At 47.5% G+C, this 24,146-nt stretch overlaps 1 protein-coding gene across 4 annotated transcripts; it reads left to right on the plus strand.

Annotated features, from left to right (window-relative positions):
* Positions 1–8,576: 8,576 nt before the first annotated feature.
* Positions 8,577–23,883, plus strand: GOSR2 (golgi SNAP receptor complex member 2). Of its 4 annotated transcripts, none has more exons than XM_032870957.1 (6): positions 8,577–8,690; positions 15,199–15,263; positions 16,711–16,819; positions 17,635–17,767; positions 20,195–20,335; positions 23,546–23,883. In XM_032870957.1, the coding sequence occupies exons 1-6, from the start codon at positions 8,662–8,664 to the stop codon at positions 23,705–23,707; spliced, it is 639 nt and encodes a 212-aa protein (XP_032726848.1). In that variant the 5' UTR covers positions 8,577–8,661; the 3' UTR covers positions 23,708–23,883. The 4 variants fall into 4 exon arrangements, with proteins under 4 accessions (XP_032726848.1, XP_032726850.1, XP_032726851.1 ...); XM_032870959.1 differs by having other exon boundaries at positions 16,714–16,819; XM_032870960.1 differs by lacking the exon at positions 20,195–20,335.
* Positions 23,884–24,146: the final 263 nt, after the last annotated feature.

The raw sequence follows: 24,146 nt of genomic DNA on the forward strand, positions 1-24,146 counted from the left end.
CTCTGTGTGATATGGGTAGGTCACATCCCTTCTTAAGGACTCAACTCCTCTGATGGTAAATGAGCAGCTTGATTGGTTCTCCATACACTGGTTATCGAGGGCATGGAAAGAAATTTCTCCATGCCTTCCGTGTCCCCCTCTACACCTAAAACCCAGAAGACTCACTGAATGGCAGAGGGGATGACACAGGAGCTCCTACGTGCTTAGGGCAAGTCCAGGGACTGTAGAATGGAGGACTTCTAGCTTGGCACCCTTGTCCATGTCCCACTAAGTTGCCACCTGCTAAACACAGCCCCCTCCCAACACAAACACACTGGCCTCTTACAGCTAATTCATGGATGTATGTTGAGCCCTCCAGTAAGCCAGATCCTCAAAGCATAGCTGCTCAAGGGGCTCACGTGTTGGGGTAAGGCATTGTCTCCCAACACGCAGCTGGAATGATTCTTGAGGGACATCCTCTTAAGCCCACTGCCTCTCTAGCTTAGATCAGTTGAGCAGAATCACTGAGACACCAGCAGGTCTTTGTCCTCAAGAAGCTTATGATCTAACACAGAGACTTACTATCCATGGAAAGCCAACATTCCCAGGAGGTGAATGCTAAGGCACAGAGAAAGATGAAACAAGAGGGTAGAGAGGCTGCTATAGGATGGATGGTTAGGAAGCCAACTGGAGGAGGGGTTGAGATCTGAGCCAGTTTGGAAGAAGGGATAGACCACTTTAAGGAGCCACATGCCCACAGGTATACAAAGTTGGGAACACACAGTGTGTTTGGATACGCCAAGTGGGATCTGGGACTTGAGCCCATGGTCAGGCAAGGAAGCAGAGGCTCTGGGTTTGGGAGCTGGAGTTGGGCCAGACCAGGAAAGGTGAGTTCCAGGCCAAGGACATAGTAGCAGGGAGATATTGATGGTTCCCAAGCAGAAGACTTGCATAAGGTGGTATTTTAGGCAGATGGATTGAAAGTGATGTGCCTGGAGAAGCAGGTAGGTGGTGGAGAGAAAACTGGAGGCAAGATATTTACTCAGGAGGTCTTGCAACAGTCACTGTGAAAATAATGAACCCTCGAATCTCGTGCAAAGCCCTTTGTTCGCCGTCTCATTAATCCTCCTTCAACTAGGTAAAATACCCAGAGTGGGCATTATCGTCACCATCTAACAGAGAAGGAAGCTGAAGCTCGAAGGAATGAATTGATTTGTCCAAAGGATCAAGTCAGAAAAATCAAACAAGTCAGAAAAATCAAACTCAGGCTCTCTGTATCCAATCCAGAAGTCTTCCTACTACCCTACGCCTCCACAGTCCAGAAAAATGGGAACCCAAAAGGAGGAGGCGGAGATGACCCAGGAAGGCTCTCGGGTTGGGTGAACTATGTTCAGAAGAAGGCGGAACTCACTTGAGCCACGCATCCTTCTGAAGCTGCCACATTTCCCTCCTGACCCCGTACACCTGCTCCCACTGATGCTGCTACCCCTGGCTGCTGGCTAGTGAGGCCTGAGCGCAGACCCCCCACCCCGTAACTTTGGCATTTGACCTCCCCGAGCTTCAATTTTCTCACCTGTAATTTAATGTACCTGCACACAAGGAAAGAACGAGATAATTAGAATCCAGAGAGCAATCTCTCAGTCAGTTCCTTAAATCTAAATTAAGCCAATCTATTGCTCCATGCGCTGTCCCCTCCTTGTCCCCCACGATGAACCAGGAGACCCCACCCTCCCACCTTATGCTGCCTCTGCCTTCCTCAGACCTCCTCTCCTCCCTCGGATACTCGTACGTACACCCTGCTCCACATGACCCTGAAGAGCTGAGGACTCAGAGGCTTTTCTCTAGTCTGGCAGAGGGCCTCCTAAAAACTGTGCTGATCCCCACGAATGCCTAATGACCCTGGGAATCACTTAGCAAGAGGAAAAGCCAGACCTTTGCCCTGGCCCTGCTCACAGGTGATGGGGTTAATCGGGAATTCTCTTTCCCTTGCTCAGGGCTGTCGGTGGGGGTCTAGGTCCCTGATGACCTGGGGACACATTAGTCAGTGATAAGTGGGGCTTTCCAGCCCCTTTTATCCTGTTTACAATACATTGGCTCTCCTTGGACAAAACCCTGCTTCCCCCAACCTTGCTCCTGGCTGTTATGGCTACATGAGACAATTTGCTGATGGACTGTCCACGGAGGGCAGCTTGCTTGGGCACCCCTCCCCACCTCCCACAGCACCCGGGGCAACATCCCCTCCACCTGGTGGGTCTTGGAAGGAGTCACAGATGCTTGTTTTTCTTGGCTCATTGCAACCTCTGAATTCAGAAATGTCATCCTTTCTGTCTGCTCAGCTCTAATAGAACGGGCTGGGGAGCAAACCCAGAGGCTGTGAGATTATGTTTCTCTGGCTTGGGAGAGTGACTAGAGTTATGCTGCTGGCCAAAGCAGAAGCCATCAGAGGTGTCTTAACTTCTCTGTGGCAAGGCCGTCTTTGGGTTGAACAGCGGGCTGAACCAACAGCTCCCTGGAGGGTGGTGTGTGAGCCTGGACTTAGCTCTCCTCTCCCACTGGTAGCTTGGGCAAGCAAGTTCATTTCTTGGAAGCTCGGCATGCTTGTCTAGAAAACCAGGGTGGGGATGCTGGTCCTGCCTCTGCCCCCAACCAGGTAGTTACAGCACAGAATGAGAACCTGTTGAGAAAGTGCATAAGGAGGAGGCATTTTGTGTAGCACTCTGCCCTGGCTTCAAGTGATGACCCTTTCGGCAAGAATGGCTCCTCTGATGGAGGCAGTTTCTAATTGCCTCTAAGTCTACCCTCAAATAATTCCGGCCTTCCAAAATGGCAGGCAGGTAGAATACTTGGGAGAATGAGTTGATTAAAACCAAGTCCATGGCAAGGCAAAGGATAATCAGCAAACACATACCTTATGCCAGCCACAGAGCTGGGGAGGCACAGCTGAGAAAGCTGAGTCTCCTGCCCTCAGGCTGGTGGACGCAGAACCGGAACACCCGTGCCAAGTGCCAAGTACGAGCACCAGGTGTGCATGCAGCACGGGTGAGGAGTTGCTGCCCAGCCTGGATGTCAGGGGTGCTCCCCAAGGGAGGTGAAACCAGAGCCAAGACCTGAAGGAGTGCAAGTTAACTGGGCCTGAGGCAGAGGGAAGGGTGTCTGAAGCACAGGGAATAGTGGATGCAAAGGCAAGAGGACACAAAAACCACCGTTGAGAACAGCTGCCATCATTTTAGTGAGGCTGGGGGTTGGAGAATGGCCAGGGATGTGGGGAGGAAGGAGGGCTCTGTCTGCCAAGATAAGAAATTTTTACCAGGTTCTATAGGCACCAGGGAGATCTCCCAGCATACGAATGACCACAAATCTCTGTGTTAGAAGGATCGCTTGGGTATCATTCAAGAAAATGATTGAAAAGGTGAGGGAGTGGTTGAGGAATGATGGGGCCTCTTAATGGGCTCTCACAGTCCGGTAGGGGAAGTGAGGCTTATTCACAGCTGGCTTGGTGGTGTGTGGTGCAGGTGGGATGGACAGTAGGGGCACGGGAACTCAGAAGGAAACAGGAGATGCGCGGGGGGCGGGGGGGGGGAAGAGACCAGGGTTGGGGAGTGTCAGGAGTACTGACAGTTTAGGAGAGGAACTGAATGAGGCAACCAGAGACACATGACAGATGAATTTCGTTGCAGAGACAAAAATTAAGTTCCATCAAATTGAAAAGGTCAAAAATACTTTTCAGAAGCTTCAAGTTTATCATACCACAAAGGGAACCACAAAGGGAACACATGGGCTGACCCTGGGTTGGTGTGCCAAATCCCGGAACCATAGAACGGTGAGGCACCTCTTGAAACCAGATAAGAGGAGAGAGCATGAAGGCATCATATCGATTTTCCTGAAATATTACTTGACTCCATTAGCCAAGGCTCAAAGCCCAGCAGATGTTCGCCACGCATCTTTCCTGTCAGCATCCCAGCTTCTTCTTCCATTCTGTAGAGACCCTCTGCTTTGGTCCAGGGAAACCACACAGACTGCCTGGGACTGCCTCTACCTTGCCAAGTTTACATCCTGGCTTGCCAAGAATGCCCAGCGCCTGCCTCTCCATACATCTTCATCTTTCCTGTACTTCAAGGTCCAGCTGAAACCTCACCTCTTCTGGAAAGCCTTCTTTCATCACCCACATTCAAAGGGATCTCCTCCTTCCCTGCATCCTGACAGAACCTAATTGTCTTTATGACACTGTTATCTTTTCATAAGTCCTGTACCCTGTCTCTCCATCTAGATGATAAACTTTCGGAGGTCAGGTGTTAATTGCTGTATAACAAACTACTCCCCAATTCAATGGTTTAAAATGTCATCCAGTTTGCTGTTATCTTTTGATTTCCTGGGACAGGAATTCAGGCATAGCCTGAGCCTTCAGTTCCATTCTTCTTCCTGCAGGGTCACTGGGTGGGATTCAGCTGGTGGACAGACTAGTATAGAGGGTGCAAGATGGCTTCTCCTACACGTCTGGGGCCTTGGCTGGGAGATCTGGCTCAGCTAGGTGTGTTGAGTGGGGCACCTACACATACGAGCTTTCCAGAATGATGGTGTCAAGATACTTGGACTTCTTCCAAGGTGACTTGGGTTTACCAGCGTGAGTGCTCCTGAAAGCTGGGTGGACACCGCAATGCTTCTTATGACCTGGCCTTTGAAAACCCAGGATTTCTCCTCTGCCACATTATATTGATTACACAAGTCACAAAGTCCAGCTCAGATTGGAAAGGAAATGGAATTAAACTCCCTCTTTTAATGGGAGCAAAGAATATGAAACCACCTTTATTCTACAACATGATATAGTCCTAACCTGGGAAAGTGAAGTCCCTGTCCCAGGTTCCAGACCCGTGGGCCCCCCACTTTGGTGTGCTATTTCTGAATTTTTCTAAGTCCCCCTTCACTGGCTGGGATCATTCTAGTCTGTTTCTCCACTCCAGAATACTGTCCAACCTTCCAGCCCATACATGGTATCGATTAACCAAGCACCTTGAAAAGCTCCAGGGCCTGTGCCCTTGGGTTGTCCAGGGCAACCTCCCAAGCATATTGCCTCTGTCCACCAGCACGGTACTTCTTTTGCAGCATTGTATAAGATCACACCACCTGAATGGTACTGACTTGCTGATTTGGGGTGATTCCCATTCATATTGGTTACAGGAGTTCAGGACTCTGGGCTACTGACAGTCCACCATTGACCCTTGGAGTTGAGCCACCTGTTTTGGTCCATGTCATGGCTTTTACCAGCCTGTATTCCAACGACAAGGCTGCCTCCAGTGTACAACACACCAGAATAGTGGGACTGGCAGCATTTTTGGCCCCATGTGTGGCTCCCACCCTCACCTGGTAAGAGTGGTTACCCCACGCCCACCATAGGCTTTGCGCGGCATATCTGGTAGTCCACCAGAGGTGGCCATGCCTGACTTCTCTGCTCCAGACCATTACTTTTCCAACTGGCTTTTACAATCAATGTCTTCTCCTTCCTTTGATCACTGTAGTGATGTCATGAGCCACAGGTCTATGCGGAGAGACCTATGTGGAGAGTCAGTCTGAAGTAGGGCTAGGGGAAGGCCATGTATTCCTTGCATGAATGGGACTTCTCTCTTTACTTCATCCATGCACCTCCAGCTAACTATCCTTTCTCCTTTGTCCACTGGTCTCAGTGTGTGGGAGGCAGGAGTGCAGTCAACACTGAAAGAGACCATATTCTAGGAATGCAGTGATTAAGGCCTAAAGAATTCAAGAAAAGGCATAGTTGGAAGAAGATAGATGGATAGATAGATAGATAGATAGATATAGATATAGATATGTTATATATTATGAAATATATATATTCTAAATTTATACTAAAAATTCTGAACCGTGAACCATTATTCATATTTTCCTGCATAACCTAGGGAAAATTTGCCATTAGTGTCATCATCAGTGAAGCACAGTAACAAACTTTGGGTCATCCCAAGTCAGTATTCATATGCAGTGTGAAGGATGCAGCAGCATCATAAGTACTGATGAAACTAGCATTAAAGAAATAAATCAAGACTCAGTTCAGGTCTTATCTTCTCTTTGGAGCCCTTTTGAATCCCCAAACTAGGCTGAGTGTCACTTCTCTGTCATCACATAGTTTCTAATTACCTCGATTCCACACTTACCACATGGTATTCTAATTATCTCTGTGGTTGTCTCCCCTCTGTGTTGATGTGTATATTAAAGAAGGAAAAATAAGACAAAATCGGAGAGGGAGACAAACCATAAGAGACTCTTAACTGTAGGAAAGAAGCTGAGGGTTGCTGGAGAGGAGGTGGGTGAGGAATGGGGTAACTGGGTGATGGGCATTAAAAAGGACACTTGCTGTAATGGGCAGTGGGTGTTGCCTGCAACTGATGAATCACTAAACTCTACCTCTGAAACTAATCATACACTATATGCTATTTAATTGATTTTAAATAAGAAATAAAGAACTTCTATGGCAAGCTCATGGATGTTTTACTCATCTTTGTGCCCCAATACTTGCATTGTGCCTGATACATAGTATGAGTTTAATGAATATATGTATGAAGATTCATGGAAAGTGACCACTGGACTAAGTCAGGCTTACTCTGGTGAGCTAGAAAACAGTTCTCTAAGAACAGTTCTCTGTTCTAGAACAGAGGAGAGGTTCGAAGGCAAGCCACCCACAGAGATGTTGGCAGTGTAGATCAATTGACAGATGGCTTAGTTATAAAAGAAAAAGAAAGAAGATAGAAGTTAAAAGTGCAGCAAGATGGAGGGATGGAATTTTCCTCTCTTTAGGGAAAGCCCTATGCCCATATAAAGACCTAAGAGCCTGAGAAACAGAGAGGAGGTCCTCTGGACTTCAGTTTCCTTATCTGCCTTACCCACCTCACTGGGTTGCTGCGAGGTCCAAAGAAGAAGATACAGGCATAAAAATTCTTTGAGAAAATTTAAAATTTCTATCCAGCCTCTAAAATCTCCTAACTACCTATAGAATTTTTAAAAGTCTGTAAATAAAAATCTACACATGACATTTAAGATTCCCCATGACCTAACCCCAACTTGCCTTCTAACACTATTATTGCCCCAAGCCCCATAAATCCAGCCACGGTGGGGGACTGTCTATGCTCTTTCTCACTTTTTTCCTTGTCTCAAGCAATATGCTCAGCTTCAAACATCCTTTCCTTCATCTCCATTGGCCAACAAAATAAACATTTACAGGAGCACCTGGGTGGCTCAGTCGGTTGAGTGACTGACTCTTGGTTTCTGCTGAGATCATGATCTCATGGGTGGTGGGATACAGCCCAGCCTTGGGCTCCGCTGGGTGTGGATTCGGGTGAAATTCTCTTTCCCTCTCCCTCTGCCCCTCCCCCCCCCCGGGGGGTCTCTCTAAAATCAGTCAAGCAATCAATCAAACAATCTTTAGGAAAAAAAAATTTACAGAGTGGTTAGCTTGTGCAAGACACTGTTAAAACCCTATTGATTCTTAAAAACAAAAACAAAAAACTATTGATTTTTGAAGGCTCCATTCATAGGCTATTTAGTCCATGAACCCTTCTTGCTTTTCTCAGAAAAATGGTACTCTGTCATTTGTAGCACTTACTCCACCCCATCATGTAGCTTGAGGGCATGATTAGCCCTCTCAACAGACTACGAAAGATGAGACACTTGAGGGCTATCTTACTTGTATTCTTCGCGCCAGGATCTGTGCTTGGTAATAGTAGGTGCTCATTAATAAATAAATATTAGAATAAACGGAAAAATGTTAGGGAAAGAATGTACATGGGTGGACAGTCTCTGGGGACACAAAGCTGGGTGGGCTCCAGGATACAGGAAAATAAAAGCATCAACTTGTAAAAGGAAGAGGAACATCTCCTCCCTTGGGAGGAACTGCAGATAAGCCTGGGAGGGTGGACACGGGTTAGGTCTATGCGGAGAGACCGAAGCGTCCAAATCCTTCAAGTCTTGACTCAAATGCCACCTCCTACATTAAGTCTTTCCTGAATCTCCGACGGGGCTGACCCCGGCTCAGCTGTCTCTTTGGATTTTCTCCCTTGCAGATGTTTATTTGTACACTTATCTTACTTCCTTTCCTAGACCGCGACCTCTTTTGAAGGCTAGAGGAACCCGGTTTCTCCCACAGCACACATGACACATGGTAACCACTCATTCATTGTGAGTTTATTGAAAGGATACATGGCGGGGGGGGGATGCTGTAAGCGGACAGATTTGACATAGGAGAAGCTTGGGTCACAAACGCCAACGAAGAACGAAATCCGTAGACGCACAGTTGCGCAGTTTACAGCGAAGCCCACCCGCAAGGCAGGGCAGGTAACCGCCGGCTTTCCCACAGCCTGGCCCTGAGGACCTCACGTCCGTCCTCTCCGACTGCCCTTGTCAATGCCTGACTCGATGCTGGAGACTGCCCTCGGCCCAAACTTATGCTTCCTCGTTCTCGATCTGCGGCAGCCCCTCTGACTATACTTGGCCTTCTCGTCCGGGGCTCTCCTCCCCTTGTCCTCCTCCTCTCTCGCCAACACCACCAGCAAGGCGCGCGTGGGGGCAGCCCTGACCGGCAGGAGGGGCGGGTCCTGGGATCGGAAGCCGGAAGCCGGAAGCGGGGCTGTGAGGACGTGTTCCGAGGAAGCCAGGGCCGGACCCGGAGGGGCCGGCGACATGGAACCGCTTTACCAGCAAACGCACAAGTGAGGGCCGCGTTGGGGCACGGGCGGGGGCGCAGTCAGGCTGGGCGAGGCCGGCTCCCCTGGGTGGGGCCTCGGGGCGTCCGCCATTGTAGAGGCCGAGTCCTTCCGCCGGGGCGCTGCCTGGGGAAGCGCGGAGTCTCTGGCGGGATGCCCAGCTCAGCGGCGGATGGAGGGTCTCCCGCCTGATGCGTGGGGACGTGGGGCCGGACGGCTCCTGGGATCTCCGAGGCCGTGCCTGTCAGGTAGACTAGGAAAAGGGAGAGTCACACCTACAGGTTCTACTACTTCGTCTAGCACCTACCAACCCGGTGCTCTTGGTTGGTAGAGCTGGTGGGGAGTCAGAGCCCCTTCACATAGTTTACTATTTATTTAGAACAGTTAAGAGACGTCCGAAGAAAGATCTAAGATGTGACAAGATGGGATGGAGGGTAAATGAGCAGTACAAATGGAATCTTCTTTAGCAATTTAGAAAGATCCATCATTGGACTAAGGTCGTCAGAAAAAGCTTCATTGTAGCTCACAGCTCCTAAATCCTGTCAGCCCCTACTTTTCATTCACACTAATAGTGTTGCTGCTACACTTTTTTCCCTTTTATTCTGATATGGTTTATACTAGAGACCATAATGATGAAGTGTTTGATTGGTCGAGTGAAAATAGAGAAACTATTTGTAATGGTGTTAAAATGACAGAATTTGCTCTCACCCTGGAAGCCCTAGTCTCATATAAAAATTATAGGAAGGGACTTTAAAATTTCCACCTGTGAGTCAGTTGGAAAAAGAATGACAGTTCTCATGATGCTAAGAAAGGTCTGTCTTTTACAGTCTGTCTTTTTACAGACTGTCTCTTACAGTCTGTCTTTTCCCTCGAGTGCTGAACCTGGGAGTTCTGATTCTAGACTTCTTCGCCTTGTTTTTCTGATCTATAAAATATTAGTTTGGGGCCGGTTAAACTTTGAGGCTCCTTTCAGCTTCATTACTGGTGATTGAGTGTCTTAAAGAGGAAACACAATTCTGTGAGCATCAGCAATTAACTTTTGCAGTTGCAGAAATTAATGATTGTAGCTGAATTGACACAGCAGTAACTGAGCATATGAATTGTACTGGAACTTTGACCCAGTTTGTGGTTGTCTCTTGCGTGTCCCTGAAAGTGCATTGAGATTAATATTTTAAAGTTCTGTATCTTGAAAACTCCTGAACCACCTGAGCACCAAGTGAAAAAAAAAAAAAAGATGAAAATCAGAATAAACACTTAAATAGTACTGCATTCGGATGAAATTTATAGAGGAATAAGTGGCCAGGCTTCTATTTTTGATATTCCAGTGATTGCGCATACTTGTCCCTTATATCGTCCAGCCTCATGCAATGCCCTGCATCTTATCATCCCTAGAGATTCTGATTCATTAAGTCTGGAGCACAAGAAGCTCTATTTTTAACAAGCTCTCTGAGTGATTTTGGGGAGCAGTATAAAAACCATTACTTTATCTCAAGACCAGTTCTTCCTTTTTTTGATTTTACCTTCTGGTGAGAGGCTAATTGTAGGAGAGGCAAGGCCAGGGAGATGAGAATGACCAGATGGTTCCCACTACTTTTAAGTAAAGGTTTATGTGATGCTATGTAGGTTACACAGCAGTTTCATACTTCATTTGGGTCTCTGAGCCTTTAATTAATTGTGATTATTAGTACGCTGTTTTACCTAAGACTGAAGTGCCAACGATTTAAGTAGCTTGTTTGTGGTCCCTCAGCCACTACCTAGTGGATCCAGAACTTGGAACCAGTATCAACTCTAGAACTGTTTCCTACTCACAGTGACCAGATGCAGTGTGGATACAAAGTGGGTGTATATGAAGGAGGATGACGGTAGTTAATGGACTTTTAAAAAGCAATTACATTCTAAAATCCTTCCTAAATCTTCTACAGACTTTTTTTTTTTTAAGATTTTATTTATTTATTTGTTAGAGAGAGAGAGAGCACGAGCACAGGCAGACAGAGAGGCAGGCAGAGGCAGAGGGAGAAGCAGGCTCTCCGCTGAGCAAGGAGCCAGATGTGGGACTCGATCCCAGGATGCTGGGATCATGACCTGAGCTGAAGGCAGCCGCTTAACCAACTGAGCCACCCAGGCATCCCATGACTTTTTTTTTTTTTTTTTTTTTAAGTCGGCAACAGTGACTTGCTATCAGATCCCTCTGCTTGTTTATGTTATTACCCAAGCCCTCCACGGCCCCCGTGCTAGGGCAGGGCTAGCACTTCCGGTTTCTAGTGTCCACACCCCCAAGTCATACCTGTGTATCACTTGTTCCTTACTGGCTTCAAGTATGTTGTCTGAGTCCCCAGTTCAGTTTAAAACACATTTCCCACCTGGCATATAGTAGTTCCCACCATCCCATTCATACTTGCTTTGTTATTTTGCATTTATTTCCTCTCAAGCGTGAAATGTAGGGATTGGAATCATTTTCTTGGCTCTATCTCTTCTAGTTCATTCAAACCATATGATAGAGCTTAGATGGGAGAAGACAGTAATGTTTGCCTACAAATAAAGTTTATCCGTTTTAGCTTAGAAAATATTAACAGCCACCCAAAGGGTGTCTACAGGGTGGGTGTTGCCATCCTCTCTCCCTCTGTCTTCATAGAATTTAGGAACTGAAAGTGGGGGTGGTGGTGCCTGAGGGGCTCAGTTGGTTAGGCGTCCAACTCTTGGTTGCAGCTCAGATTGTGAGATTGAGCCTGCTGTTGGGCTCCACGCCCACTTGGAGTTCCCTCTCCCTGTCTGCTGCACCCACCCCTCACTTGTGCACGTGCCCGCTTGCTCACTCACTCACTCTCCAGAAATTAAGAAAAATAAAAGGGACTGGCAGGTCTTCCATTGCAACACATTTTGGTCAGGAAGACCCTTTTTAAAACCCAAGGCAGTTCGTGTACCCTATGTTGAAAGTTGCAGAAGGCCTTGTCTTTTTTTTCCCCTTCCTTTTCTTGAAGAGAGAGAGTTCATAATTATTCTTGGGGGTTTTTTTGTTGGGCGGGGGAGTGGGGAGGAGCACACCGAGCTGAAACCTGTCACCTTGAAATTTGGACCTTTTGGCTCTGGATCTTTCTTAAGGAGTAGCAGTGAAGAACAAATCCGTTCCTCTTTGTGTATGTTAACTCTAGATATTTGAAGAGCACCAGCTGCCCCATTTAATTTAGGTGGTTTTTTTTTTTCCCCTTTTCTTTCTTCAGAGCCTTATTGTCACTAGCTCTTTTGACCATTCCTCTTCGTGACTTGACTTCTAGACTCTTTCCCGGTCATCTTGTTCATTCATCTTCTATTAGGAGAAACCTTTGATAGGGTCCTTTAACAGATGGTTCCCAGAATGAAGTGCCATTTGATAGCATATATCAGATTTTTTTAAAAAGTCTCAAGTCAAAATACTTTTCATCCCTGACCAATTTCATCTTAGTATTTTGGCCTAAATGAAAAATGTTAATCTTGTTTTGTGGTACAGTTTCCTAATCACTCATTATAGCACAGAGTCATGTGCAAATTTCATAAGCATAACTTGGTTTTTTAAATAATTTTTTTATTTTTTATTAACATATAATGTATTATTTGCCCCAGGGCTACGGGTCTGTGAATCGTCAGCCTTACACACTTCACAGCACTCACCATAGCACATACCCTCCCCAATGTCCATAACCCAACCACCCTCTCCCTATTCCCCTCCCCCCCGGCTACCCTCAGTTTGTTTTGTGAGATTAAGTCTCTTATGGTTTGTCTCCCTCCCGACATAACTTGGTTCTTTAAAAAAATATGAACAAAACATAGAGCCAGAGACAGCCCTGTGGTAGAACGCTGGGAACCTTCCCTAGCATCCCTTGGGTACCATCATGTAGCCTGCCATGAAATCCTCATCCTTACAGTTTAAAGTACTTGTTAATCCAGTGGGAGAAATGCAATATCTCATTATTTTTAATTTGCATTCTCCTGATGACTAGTCAAGTGGAGTATCTTTTTATATATCTAGTGACCATTTGGGTTTTCTTTTCTGTCAGTCGTCTGTCGTCCAATTTACACAAGTGCTTTGTTTGACTTTTCCTATTGACTCACAGCATTTTTCTTACATGTTCTAGACATTAGTCCTTTCTCATCTAGTCAATGTACTTTCCAGTCTCCGCCTGTCTTTTTTTTTTTTTTTAATAGTGCTTTTGCTATAGAGAAGTTCCTTAACGTAGTCAGATTTACTAGCCTTGTGGTTTGTGAGGTTTGGGGGATAGTTTTGTTGTTTGTCTTGTTTAAGAAATTCTTTAACCCAAATCATAATAAATAATACATATTATGTATTATACATAATGTACATTATATACATAATGTACATTGTACATTATGTATTATACATAATACATAACCCGAATCATAATACATAACATATACCTGTGTTTTCTTCAGAAAGTTTTTTTTAAATTTAAATTCAATTAATTACCATCTAGTGTATTATCAGTTTCAGAGGCAGAATTCATCAGTTTCTTCAGGAAGTTTTGAAGCCTCGCTTTTTCCCATTTGGGCTTTGAACCATCTTGAGTTTATTTTTGTGTATTATGTGAGATACCGTCTTCTACATGCATAACCAACCAAGCCTTTGGCATTGATTGTAGTCATTTTTTTTCCCACTCATTCATGTCACCGAGTCCCCAAACACGGAAGACTCTTTCTAGCCTTAGTTCTTTGCTCTTGGGTCAGCGTTGGGGTCAGGGTTTGTCTGTCTGTCTCTGCACTGCTACTGTATTGGTTTTATTATTACGACTTTTTAATGAGTGTTTGTAGCAGGTGGGACAGGTCATCTCTCTCATACTTACTTCAGAGTTGTCTTGGGTATTCTTTGCCCCCCCCTCTTTTATTATGTTAATTTTCAGATTTGCTCTGTGAAGCTACCCTTGAAAATCCACCTCACTGCCTGCACGCAGGCCTTCTGTGAAATCCTAATTCTCCTTTTCATCAGCATTGCCATGCAGTCCTCGACTGCTGCTTTTGTGGGAACCCTGATCCAGATGTTGGTTAAGTCCAGCCAAATCCCTACATCTGCCTCCAGATCTCCACGCACCCTCATTCTAAACTGTCACGCTTTCCTTACTGGAGTTGCCGTCTCGTCTCTCCATCTCTGGTAGTGATTTCTAATTTCCTCCCTGGGCCATGGGTCTCACCCAGTACACTCAGAGTCATTAGAGAGTTGGCCTTGCTCCTGGCGCCATGGGTCACGTTTAGAGGTTGCAGGAAAGCCCTGGAAAAGACAAGAGGAAGTCGAAACCAAATTTGGGCTCCTTTGCTTGCATTGGTCAGTTTGGGTTCACTGTTTGTGGTGCCCGTGGTGGAGGATGGCTGCTGACCCTTCCCACAAGGGTTGGTGATGATATGAGAGCGCAGCAGACTCCTTCACTGTGCCTCTAAGGTGGTGAGACCAGAAGCCCCAGCAGGTGGTTGTCGGGGACAGCATAAGCAATATTCCAGGCCTGATCACAGAGGCCGCTAGGAAGGGCTCCGAGGGTGACCTTGGCCAAGTCCAGGGGAGCCTCCGGAGAGCGCCCTAGGGCCTGATGTCTGGGGCCATGCTAGAGAGCCAGGGCCCAGGGTTGCATTTCCAAACGAGATAGCTATCACCTGATACTGCCAGGGAAAGATGTTTACCAAACAGGAGATCCCTATCTTTCAGGACCTTCTCTGATCATTTTCTCCAGCTAATCGCCTCATCCCTTCTTCCCTGGCTTCCCTCAGCCCCCGACCCCAACTCTCAGGCCAGACAGCCTGCTTGTAATCTACATGACATGCCATTTTACATATCGTTTTCTTCATCTCTTCTCTCACCAGATCATGTCTCCCATCTTCAGAATGATCTTTGGAACTTGCTTCACCACCGCCACACTCCCCCCTCCCCCAGTACCTCCCAGATTGCTTGGCACCACTGTTCCTCAGCTTCCTTTTTGTTTATACTTTTGTGTATGAGTGCTCTCTCAGCTCTTCTTGGGACTTGTCATGTCTCTCTGGCCTGTCATTCCTAATTACATCGTTTCTCAAGGACAAGGATTATATCTGTCCTGCCCTTTGACTCTCCCTAGTATAGGCCAGTGCTCAGTACATTGGGTCAAAGAACAGAGAGTGGGATTGGCTGGGTCCAGATTGAGGTTTATCACTCACTGTGTGACCTTGAACAAGCTACATAACCTTTCTGGGCTTCAGTTGTCTTATTTACAAAATGAAGATGATAATGGTTCTTTCCTCGTGGGGTTATTGACTTTGCAGAATGTCTTAGATGCGCCAAGCGCCCGATAAATGCTGCTGGTCGGTATTACTATTTAATATTCATGTTAAAATATTAGAAACCCTGCCAAAACGTGTGGCCTAAAGTGCCACTTACAAATTTTACAGTTCAGCGATGCTGTCAATTTAAATCAGTTACATGTTGGCATCAGAAAACATGTCTTTCCTGACCGAAGCACTGTTGATTACTCCCGTCTCACTCATTTCCTTGCTCTTCCTTTGATAGGCAGGTCCACGAGATCCAGTCTCACATGGGACGCCTGGAGACGGCAGACAAGCAGTCTCTGCACTGTGAGTAATTAACTATGGAGGCCAGAGTCCTTTCTCTGATGACACGGTGCTAATGGGCTGGGTTTCCTGACCGCATTTCTGCCTCAGGAGCTTAATGATTCAACGCAGAATGAGTTCTGTTGTTAGGGTGGACAGAAAAACCCTCTGGCAAAGTCCCTGACTTCCCTGATTGCACCCTGCGGAATCCCACAAGTCTTATCCCCCATTACCCCTCCACTCAACCTGACATGCCCCTATGGGAATGGACGTTCTTCTCTCCTCCATCTATCTTAAACTAATTACCGAGCTCTTAGAGGAATGTACTCCATACCAATTCGGAGATGTTTAACTGGAATTGGTCATTTCTGCTAAGCTGAGGGCTGTGGCTTTTTAGGAGGATTACTCAGAAACAAATAGCAATATTAATTAATTAGTTCAGTTCCCACACCAAGGTTTCTACGGAGACAAGTGCTGTTTTTTGTTTTGTCGTTTCTTTGCTGTCAAAAGAAAAGGTTGTCTCTTGAAGCTGGTGGGATAGGCACCACTGGTTCCCCACACGCCACGGAGGCCACCCCCTCACCTCTCTGCCTGTGTCAGCATGCCCGATTCTGTCCACTCGTGCCTCTTTTCCACAGCTTCCAATGCATCTCTGGGTTCTATGCCCACCTTGTTCTCATCAAAACTGTGTATGTTAGCTGTAGGTTGGACAGTTCTGGGGCAAGAAGTGTTCTGGGTGCTCTCCTGTGCCCAGACTAGTGTCCACGGGCTCTGTTTGCCTTCCCAGTATTTCCACTGTCACACGATTAAAAATGGAAAAGCGGGCATTTTGACCGTTTATCAAAAGGAATAAAGGAAATGAGTGTATTTATCATATCTTTACCTCTGTAGAATCTTTCCTGGGCCTTTCCTAGTGGTATTTGGTCTATCTGGGGATGTCAGCATCAGTCTGCCCAGTCTTATGGAAAGCCTTCCGGGAGCGGGTGTCTGTCTTTCACACACTAATCTTCCCCTTTGCTTTTTTTTTTTCTTTTAACCTCATTCCTATAGGGAATTCAGTTGGTAGCCTTTTGACTAGATATTTATAACTCGTATCTGAGAATAATCTCAAGGGAAAAGAGACCTCATTCTGTTTCAGATGATATTGCATTTTGCTTAAAATATTTCATTTCTAAAGGCAAGAAACTTATTTCTGTAGATTTATCTAGCTTTTTAAAAAATTGGCATTGTTATGGCTCTAACAGCTATGTATGTGTGTGTGTGTGTCTGTGTGTTTAGAACAACATTTACAGAGTCACTTAGTATAACTTGAAGTTTTTCCAGTTACTCACTGGTATGTGCGTTTTTCTCCCTTTCAGAGGTGTTTCTTTGAATTTATTGGATATGGAAAAAAGATGTGTTTAATGTATCCCTCTCATTTCAGTTCACTGTCTCTTTTCTGGCAATTACTCTTTTTTTCTCTTCGGTGCAGTAGTAGAGAATGAAATCCAAGCAAGCATAGACCAGATATTCAGCCGTCTAGAACGTCTGGAGATTCTATCCAGCAAGGAGCCCCCTAACAAAAGACAGAATGCCAAACTGTGAGTGCTCTGATACCCTCAGCCCGTCAGGGGAGGCTGGCGAATATTCTTGAAAATCCATTACAGATTGAAAAACTGAGACTCTGTAAAGATACAGTTTTCCTAAAGGGCATGATTCCATTTCAGTGATGCTTCCTCAGAATTAAAAACCCTGTGAGGTTAGTGGCTCAGAAGCCTCGTGTCTCCTCACATTGGGTCGTTTGGAAATTTTACATCCGGTGCTGTTTTTCCGACCAGACCCAGGCCTCTTGAAGTGTACTGCCGTCAGAGAGGTTGGCTCTGGCCTTTGGTTCCCGCTGCCTTCTTGGGTTGAAATGAAATCTTGCCCTTAATCACTTGAATCGGTCTGTTTATAATGAAATGCCGGTCTCATGTTTGATACCCCCCCCATGAAATTGAATTGAAACCCCCCTCACCACCTCCACCCCAGCCCCTGCTCCCAGAAGTTTTATGAAACTTTGTTGATGCTTTACCGGAAAGATGCCCTTGGGCTTCTTGGAAAGCGATACAACCCGTAGAAGGTCAGGGAGAGGTCCTTGAGCCTGCTTCCTGTCACCTGTTCCCTGCCAGGCATCCAGACTCAGAGACCAGCAGATGCTTAAGGAAAGCTGCTGGAGTCTCGTGGGCTACACCCAACTGGAACCACAGGCTGCTGCTCTTATTCTCACCATCCTCCCTCGAAATCAGATGATTTTGGCGGGGGTAACATGCAGGGGTGTAGGGAGCAGCAAGGAGACATCCTGAATACAACGCTTGGCCACAGCAAGTGTGCGGCCCCGGGCTCCTGCAATGTAATCTCTCTCCATCAATTGCAGTCGTGTTGACCAGTTAAAGTATGATGTCCAGCACCTGCAGACCGCTCTCCGAAACTTCCAGCATCGGCGATACGCCAGGGAACAGCAGGAGAGACAGCGAGAGGAGCTTCTGTCTCGCACGTTCACCACCAACGTAAGCCAGGCTCTGGGGGGGGGATCCGCGGGTCCGTGGCAGTCCCTGGCATTGCGGCGGGGGTGTCGGAGCTTCATCCTTTCCAGGGGGTGCCTGAAGCCCGCTGAGGAGGAGGAGGAGCCTAAACAGAAATGACAGTGGCTTTCGTGCATTGCCACTCACACAAGACCTAGACAGGGATCTCCTTTGCTAATACGAAAGCCCAAAAAGGAAGCAGTCATGTCGAGGGAATGGGCAGAGGGGAAAATGACCGAGGTCAAACTGGTTCGACCGAAAGGTGGAAGTTCACACGGTGGCAGCGATTTTTTTCTGATCAGATAGAGCCGGTGATGAGAATGGAGATGGTCTATCAGGAGGGCAACATTCCAAAGCTGCCTTCTGGAAGTGCTTGTCGCGGTGCCATGTCTGTGCGTGACTCCAGGGTCGGACACATGGAGATGTTTTTGCCCCAAGTCTGAGCAGCAATTTGGAGGAATTCGCTAACAGACACATACTTTGTTTTGGACGGATTGCTTAACCTTGAGCCTGTTCGAAAGTGGCCTGTTGGTGTGCATGTTTGATTTTGGGGACACCCTTGGCCCTGCCCTTGAGTGTCTATAGGATCATTTCCTGCACATGGCTATAGAGCACACTGGCCTTTTTCATGTCCTGTAGCCTATGTTTCCACCCGGCGAGGTGGGCTTGGTGGTCATTTTGTCTTCATTTTCTAATGAGGTCTTAGCTTTCTCTGCCTGTCAGAGTTCAGATCAATCCAGGTTTCACAGACGTCTGTCTCTTTCCCGTGTCCCCACTGGCAGTAAAGTTCACGGAGTGTTCCAGAATGTGCCTGCATAGTTTTTGCTCCTCTAGGGTAAGCAGTCACATATCGGTGATTAATAATCCGACAACACAATGAGGACGTGTTGGTGGTAGAGCTGTAAGCATAGTGGCCTTTCCTTTTTTTTTTTTTTGTATTTTCACGTTTTCATAGCTGCCTTTCAGAAGTATAATGAACTATACAGCACACTGAAAAGTGTGTGGGCCTTTGGTAGTCATGGCATTGGGTCTTCAGGCCTATTTTAAGGCCAGGGACAATGGCTCAGAATTACTCTTGTTGCCTACCAGCTTGGTGAGCTGCAGTGCACACGGCGTCCTTAGCACAAACTGACTTGCCAGATGAACTACTTACTGGTCAATGCTCATTAGCTATTAGAAGATAAGAAAGATTTGTATATAAAAGGCGTTCTGCTGATGCTTGTCAAATGAGAAAGGGACATTCGTTGATTCATTCAAACCCTGGAGTCCTGTGTCTGCCCCCCAGCCCCTGCCGAGCGTTGGCTGTGTTAAGAACGCTGTGGAAGATGCCGAGAGTAAAGCTCATAAAAAAACCCGGGCCGGGGCTCCTCCCTGTGAGGTGCTCCTGTGCGAGCTGCGGGGACAGAGTGCAGGTGCGTGAGAAATGGTTCCAAACCTGTGCAGCAGAGGAGAGGGGGTGTAGCCTCTTGGTGGTGATTGAAAGAGGTGAGAAGGGCACAGCTTGCCAGACCAAAGAGTGTGCCGTGGTCGGGAGGCAGGAGAGAATGGAAGCACAGCCAGTCCCGAATGACTTCTGTATACAGTCCCCTGTGGTGTAAACTGAGAGCCCCAGGACCGATCTCGGGGTTGGTCTCTACAGGATGGTTAAGAGGGGGCCAGGCTCCGCATTCAGTAGTGGGCTGCAAGCCCCGCCGGACTTAGCAGCTCGCCATGGCCTCGGGCAAGCTACTCCACTTCTCGGCTTCCGTTTCTTCTAAAATGGGGACACCGTAGTAACCATGTCGTCACGTTAGAATGAGGATTAAGTGAATTCAGGGTAGTGCACACGCAGAGTGGAAACCGCTTGATCATTGTGTCCGTCTTCCCTCCCTCTCCTTCTTTACAGCCCTTTCTTGCCTGCTTAGGAGAATTGACCCATACAGGCCACCGTTAGGCCTTCAACGGGAAGCACGGGCTTCTCTATCCTGAGTCTCCATCTAGCAAACATTTAGTGAACATTTAGTGCTGAGTTCAGAGAAAGCCAAGGAGAGGAAGTGGGGAACCAGCTAAATTCATAGAGAAGTAGTCAGAGAAAGCCTTTAGGAGAAGGCCAGTGAGGCCTTGAAGGACTGATGCTTTTCCCTAAGCAGTGGTCACGGTAGAGCCGGTGGAGAGGCGGGAATGGACGGACCTTGGGTACGACATTCCTCCGCAGAGTGCCAAGTCGGAGGAAAGCTGTTCTTCCTCGGGGCGAACAGAGGCCACCCCAGGTCTTGGGTTTTTCCTCTCTCTGAGGCACCTCGATTCTTACACCAGTCCCTCTGCTGTTCCTCCGACTTGGCCTTGGCCAAAAGGCAGAGCGGCCAGGTGTTGCGGGAGCCCAGGAGCTGACCAGCCTGCAGAGCTAACCCAGTGCCTGCGTCTCTCCCACAGGACTCTGACACCACCATCCCAATGGATGAGTCGCTGCAGTTCAACTCCTCCCTCCAGAAAATTCACCACGGCATGGATGACCTCATTGGAGGAGGGCACAGTATTCTGGAGGGACTGAGGGCCCAGAGACTGACCTTGAAGGTGGGGGCCCTTCTGGGGGACAGGGAAGAGGCCCCTGGTTTTGGCCTCATCCAACAGTTTGGTACCTGTGTTTACATTGTGGTTCCATATCCTCACATTTTGAGATTTTGACGGAGTCTGGGATCCTTCCTGTTGGAGCTGAATCATTGCGAGGCCACAGGTCACCACGCTCCCTTCGCCAGTAGCTATTTCTTGCACTCGCAGCAAAACCTAATTTGGCCTCTCTTGGTAACTAGGTCCTTTTCCATTTACCGAACCCGTCATGAAAGTGGCTGCCATGAAAGGAACCAATAAGACCAAGAAATTCCGGTTTTAGAGATGACAGAATCCATGAGTCTAAGATGGTAGATGCGGCTGTACATGGTGCCTCCCCCTCCTGCGGCTTCCCGGAGAGTCCCCGCTGTGGACCACCTTGGAACCGAGACCTTTTGTGCTCCTGTAACTGATCCCCCGCTGGTGGGGTCTTAGGGCCGCCCTGGTTGACCGGCACCTGGTCACCAGTTCTAGAGCACCGTGTGCTGACCCACAGCACTCTCCTTAGTCAACAGGTGTTTCTAGAAGCCCTGCCTCATTGGCTGAGACTCAAACTGCCCCCCCCAACGCCGCCCCCCGGGAGTGGTTTACAGAAACATTACACAGATTCTGATGTCAGTCCTGGTGTTTCTGCCTCAGCCCTTTTCCTGTATCAGCCCTGATGGATAATGGGGTGTGGGCCGTGCCTGTTATCAGGGTGTGGTCCCCTGTGAATGCAGCACTCCCAGCCACTGAGCTGTGAGAAACAGTCACTCGGAAGTGTGAGCTTTATCTTAGTTTTTGTTGGACGGCGTTGAGCCTGTCAGCTCTGCAGGACTTTTGGAGGGAGCCGAATAGCCCCGGCCATCTTTACCGGGGACAAGGTCAGGCGGGCTGTTGAGGGACACTTGTCCTCCTGTCGCTGGCCACGGGGCTTCTGATGGTCTGGAAATGTGGTCTCCAAGAGCTTCACAGGTGCCCCTCTTTCCAGGCAGCCACCTGCGGTAATCACAACTGATACATGATGATTATCAGCCCTTTCTTTAGAAAACTGCCCATATCCCAGAAAAACAGTAAAACCCTTTTGTCTATTTAAAGTTAAGAGAGTGTGCGCGAGAGCAGGGGGTGGGGGCAGGGGGGCTTGGAGACGGAGAGGGAGAACCTTCAGCAGGCCCCGTGCCTCTCAGGGGCTCGATCTCATGACCCTGAGATCATGACATGAGCCAAAATCAAGAGTTGGACACTAACCGACTCAGCCCCCAGGCGCCCCTGGAAAACCCTTTCAGGACAAGACTCACCAAGTCGCGCTAACATCGACCTGGTGGGGGTTAGTTGAGGCTTCTGGTTGAAGCCAGCATTTACTTCCCAGTGAAGTCCGGTGTCACAGGGGAGTCCAAGCTGTCCCCAGAAAGAAGTGCCGGGAAGCCTGCGAGGCGGGTGGGGTTGGAATGTGAGGTTTCTAATTTGATTTCCTCTGTGCACCTACTACTGCCTACCTGTCTCTTGTCTCTTGATTTCCACCACCCACCTCCAACCCCGCTCCCATCAGGGGTTTTTCCATCTAAACCACTGGGAAGGAACATAGTGGAGAGCATGAAGGAACTGAGCTGTGATCTGGAGAAATTTGTGGTTGGAAAGGAATACTTTTTTTTTTCTTTTTTAAATTTATGTTCACTTTCAGGTGATTTTAGAAGCTTGATATGGCGCTTCATACAGTGATGAAATCACCTGCTCTCAGCTAAGCAGAGCCTAGTGAGACCTAAATTTTACCATCACTGTCATGGAAAAAACCCTCCTCTGCCAACAGTAAAGTTGGACTCGAGAGGTCGGACTTGAGAGATCCCTCTCTGTGAGGCTCGTTCATCATTGTCTGGGCTAAACCTGGGTTTTGAATTCCTGTCTGTGATGCCTCGTGTTGTTTTCACTTCTGCCTCTTCTCTCCTCATTAATGCATTCTTCGTTTAAAAGACCGGTGGAGGGCATTAGGGCAGATGCCATCGTAAGGTTACAGTGGGTGGGGTGCGTGGAAGGAGGTTAGGGTCTGCCCCAGGAGTCGTTTATACTCGTTACTTCATAAGAAATTGAGTGTGCTTATGAACAAAACTTAGAAAGCAGAGAGGAAGGGCAGGCTGGGTGGTGTGGGCTATTGATTAGGGGTAAATACCCTTTTGGTTTTGGCAGCGTTTATGTAAGGGGTCGCTGTGTTGGTGTCTGTCATTCCATGTCACCCATGTCAGACCGTTTGGTAAACATGGATGTTGGCCCACATGTTACATGCCAGAGAATCCTAGAGGTTTCTATTCTACAAGGTGAATGGGCTGACAGCCAGGATTTTGGAGTTAGGGAGCAGAGGAAGAGGTTTTTGATGTTGCCCTTTTAAAAAAAATACATAAAACATTCCAATGTAAAAAATTTTTCTTGAGGTATAATGTACCTGCACGTGTACAGATCTGATTTGTGCGGGTCGTTGAATTTTGGCAAACACACACCCTTTGTAACTCACACTTCTGTCCTGACAGAGACCATTTCCATCAGCCCTGGATAGCCCCTCCTGCTTTAGCCAGACCCCTCCTTCCAGGCAGCCATCGTTCTGCTTTACCTCACCATAAAGTAGTTTTGCCTGTTACTGAACTTCATATAAATGTATTTGGAAGTGTGGCTTCTTCCTCTCGGGAGTGTTTTCCAGGCTCTTCCACATTGTTCCATGTCAATCTTTAGGTTCTCTTTATTGTCAGGTAGTATCCCCATTAACGCCGATTCACTGAACATTGTCTACCCATTCTCTGGTTGATGTACTCCTGGATTGTTCCCAGCGTTTGGCTCTTCTGTTCTCTTTTAGAAGCTTTATGTTTAATTCTGTGGTCCATCTCAAATTCATTTTTGTGCATAATTTGAGTTGAGATTCTTCTCACGTAAGCCACGTATCAGATACATAGGAGATGTGTGTATATGTGTCCGTGATACATATGTGTGCTAGAGTCTAGTGTCCCAGGACATTGGTGGAAAAAACTTTTCTTGCCTCCTTGCTTTGCTCTGGTACCTCCATCAAAAGTCATCAGAGCGTAAGCGTGGATCTGTTTCTGATTAATGCTGCTTTTCATATACTTCAGGCGTGACCAGGAGACTGCGTATTGGTAAAGTCCCACTCCTTGGCAAAAACGAGTTGATCGTTTTTCTTTCTCTGCCTCTCTGCTTCAGGGGACTCAGAAGAAGATCCTCGACATTGCCAACATGCTGGGCTTGTCCAACACAGTGATGCGGCTCATTGAGAAGCGGGCTTTCCAGGACAAGTACTTCATGATCGGTGGGATGCTGCTCACCTGTGTGGTTATGTTCCTCGTGGTGCAGTACCTGACGTGAGCCAGTTACACCCCGCAGCCGCGCATCACTCCCACCGCGCGAGGGTCTGTGTGAGAGTGTGTGCGAGAGCGAGACGGGGGGCCCGGAGGCTGCCTTCCGAAATGTATGCCCTTCTTCACTGTGAAGACCACTTGCAAGTCATTGTGATCTGTAACCTCGTGGAGGTTTCAAACCTGCTCTGTGTTCTGTGACACCTCGGAGGGGGAAGTGAGTGCCACCAAGACGCACAGTCCTTAGGAAATGAAAGAAGTACCCGTTCTCTCTCTCTCTTTCTTGCCCTCACTGGGGGGAAGGAAGTGACATAAGGGGAAGGGGTGGAGAAGGAAGGAGGAGGGAAAGGATGGCTTTGTTGGTTTTGTCCGTGTAGCTGATGTGCACCCTGGGAAGGCTTTCATCATGAGCCCTGCAGATAGGACTGTCTACTTTGGCATCACCTGGC

Source organism: Lontra canadensis, unplaced genomic scaffold, assembly GCF_010015895.1.
Source record: "Lontra canadensis isolate GAN:19392208 unplaced genomic scaffold, GSC_riverotter_1.0 scaffold41, whole genome shotgun sequence".
Taxonomy (NCBI): Eukaryota; Metazoa; Chordata; class Mammalia; order Carnivora; family Mustelidae; genus Lontra; species Lontra canadensis.

Coding starts and splice junctions, on each gene's coding strand:
- GOSR2 (XM_032870957.1), top strand. CDS start 8,662: ATGGAACCGCTTTACCAGCAAACGCACAA. Junction 15,264..16,710: donor AGACAAGCAGTCTCTGCACT/GTGAGTAATTAA, acceptor TCTTCGGTGCAG/TAGTAGAGAATGAAATCCAA. Junction 17,768..20,194: donor CTCGCACGTTCACCACCAAC/GTAAGCCAGGCT, acceptor TCTCTCCCACAG/GACTCTGACACCACCATCCC.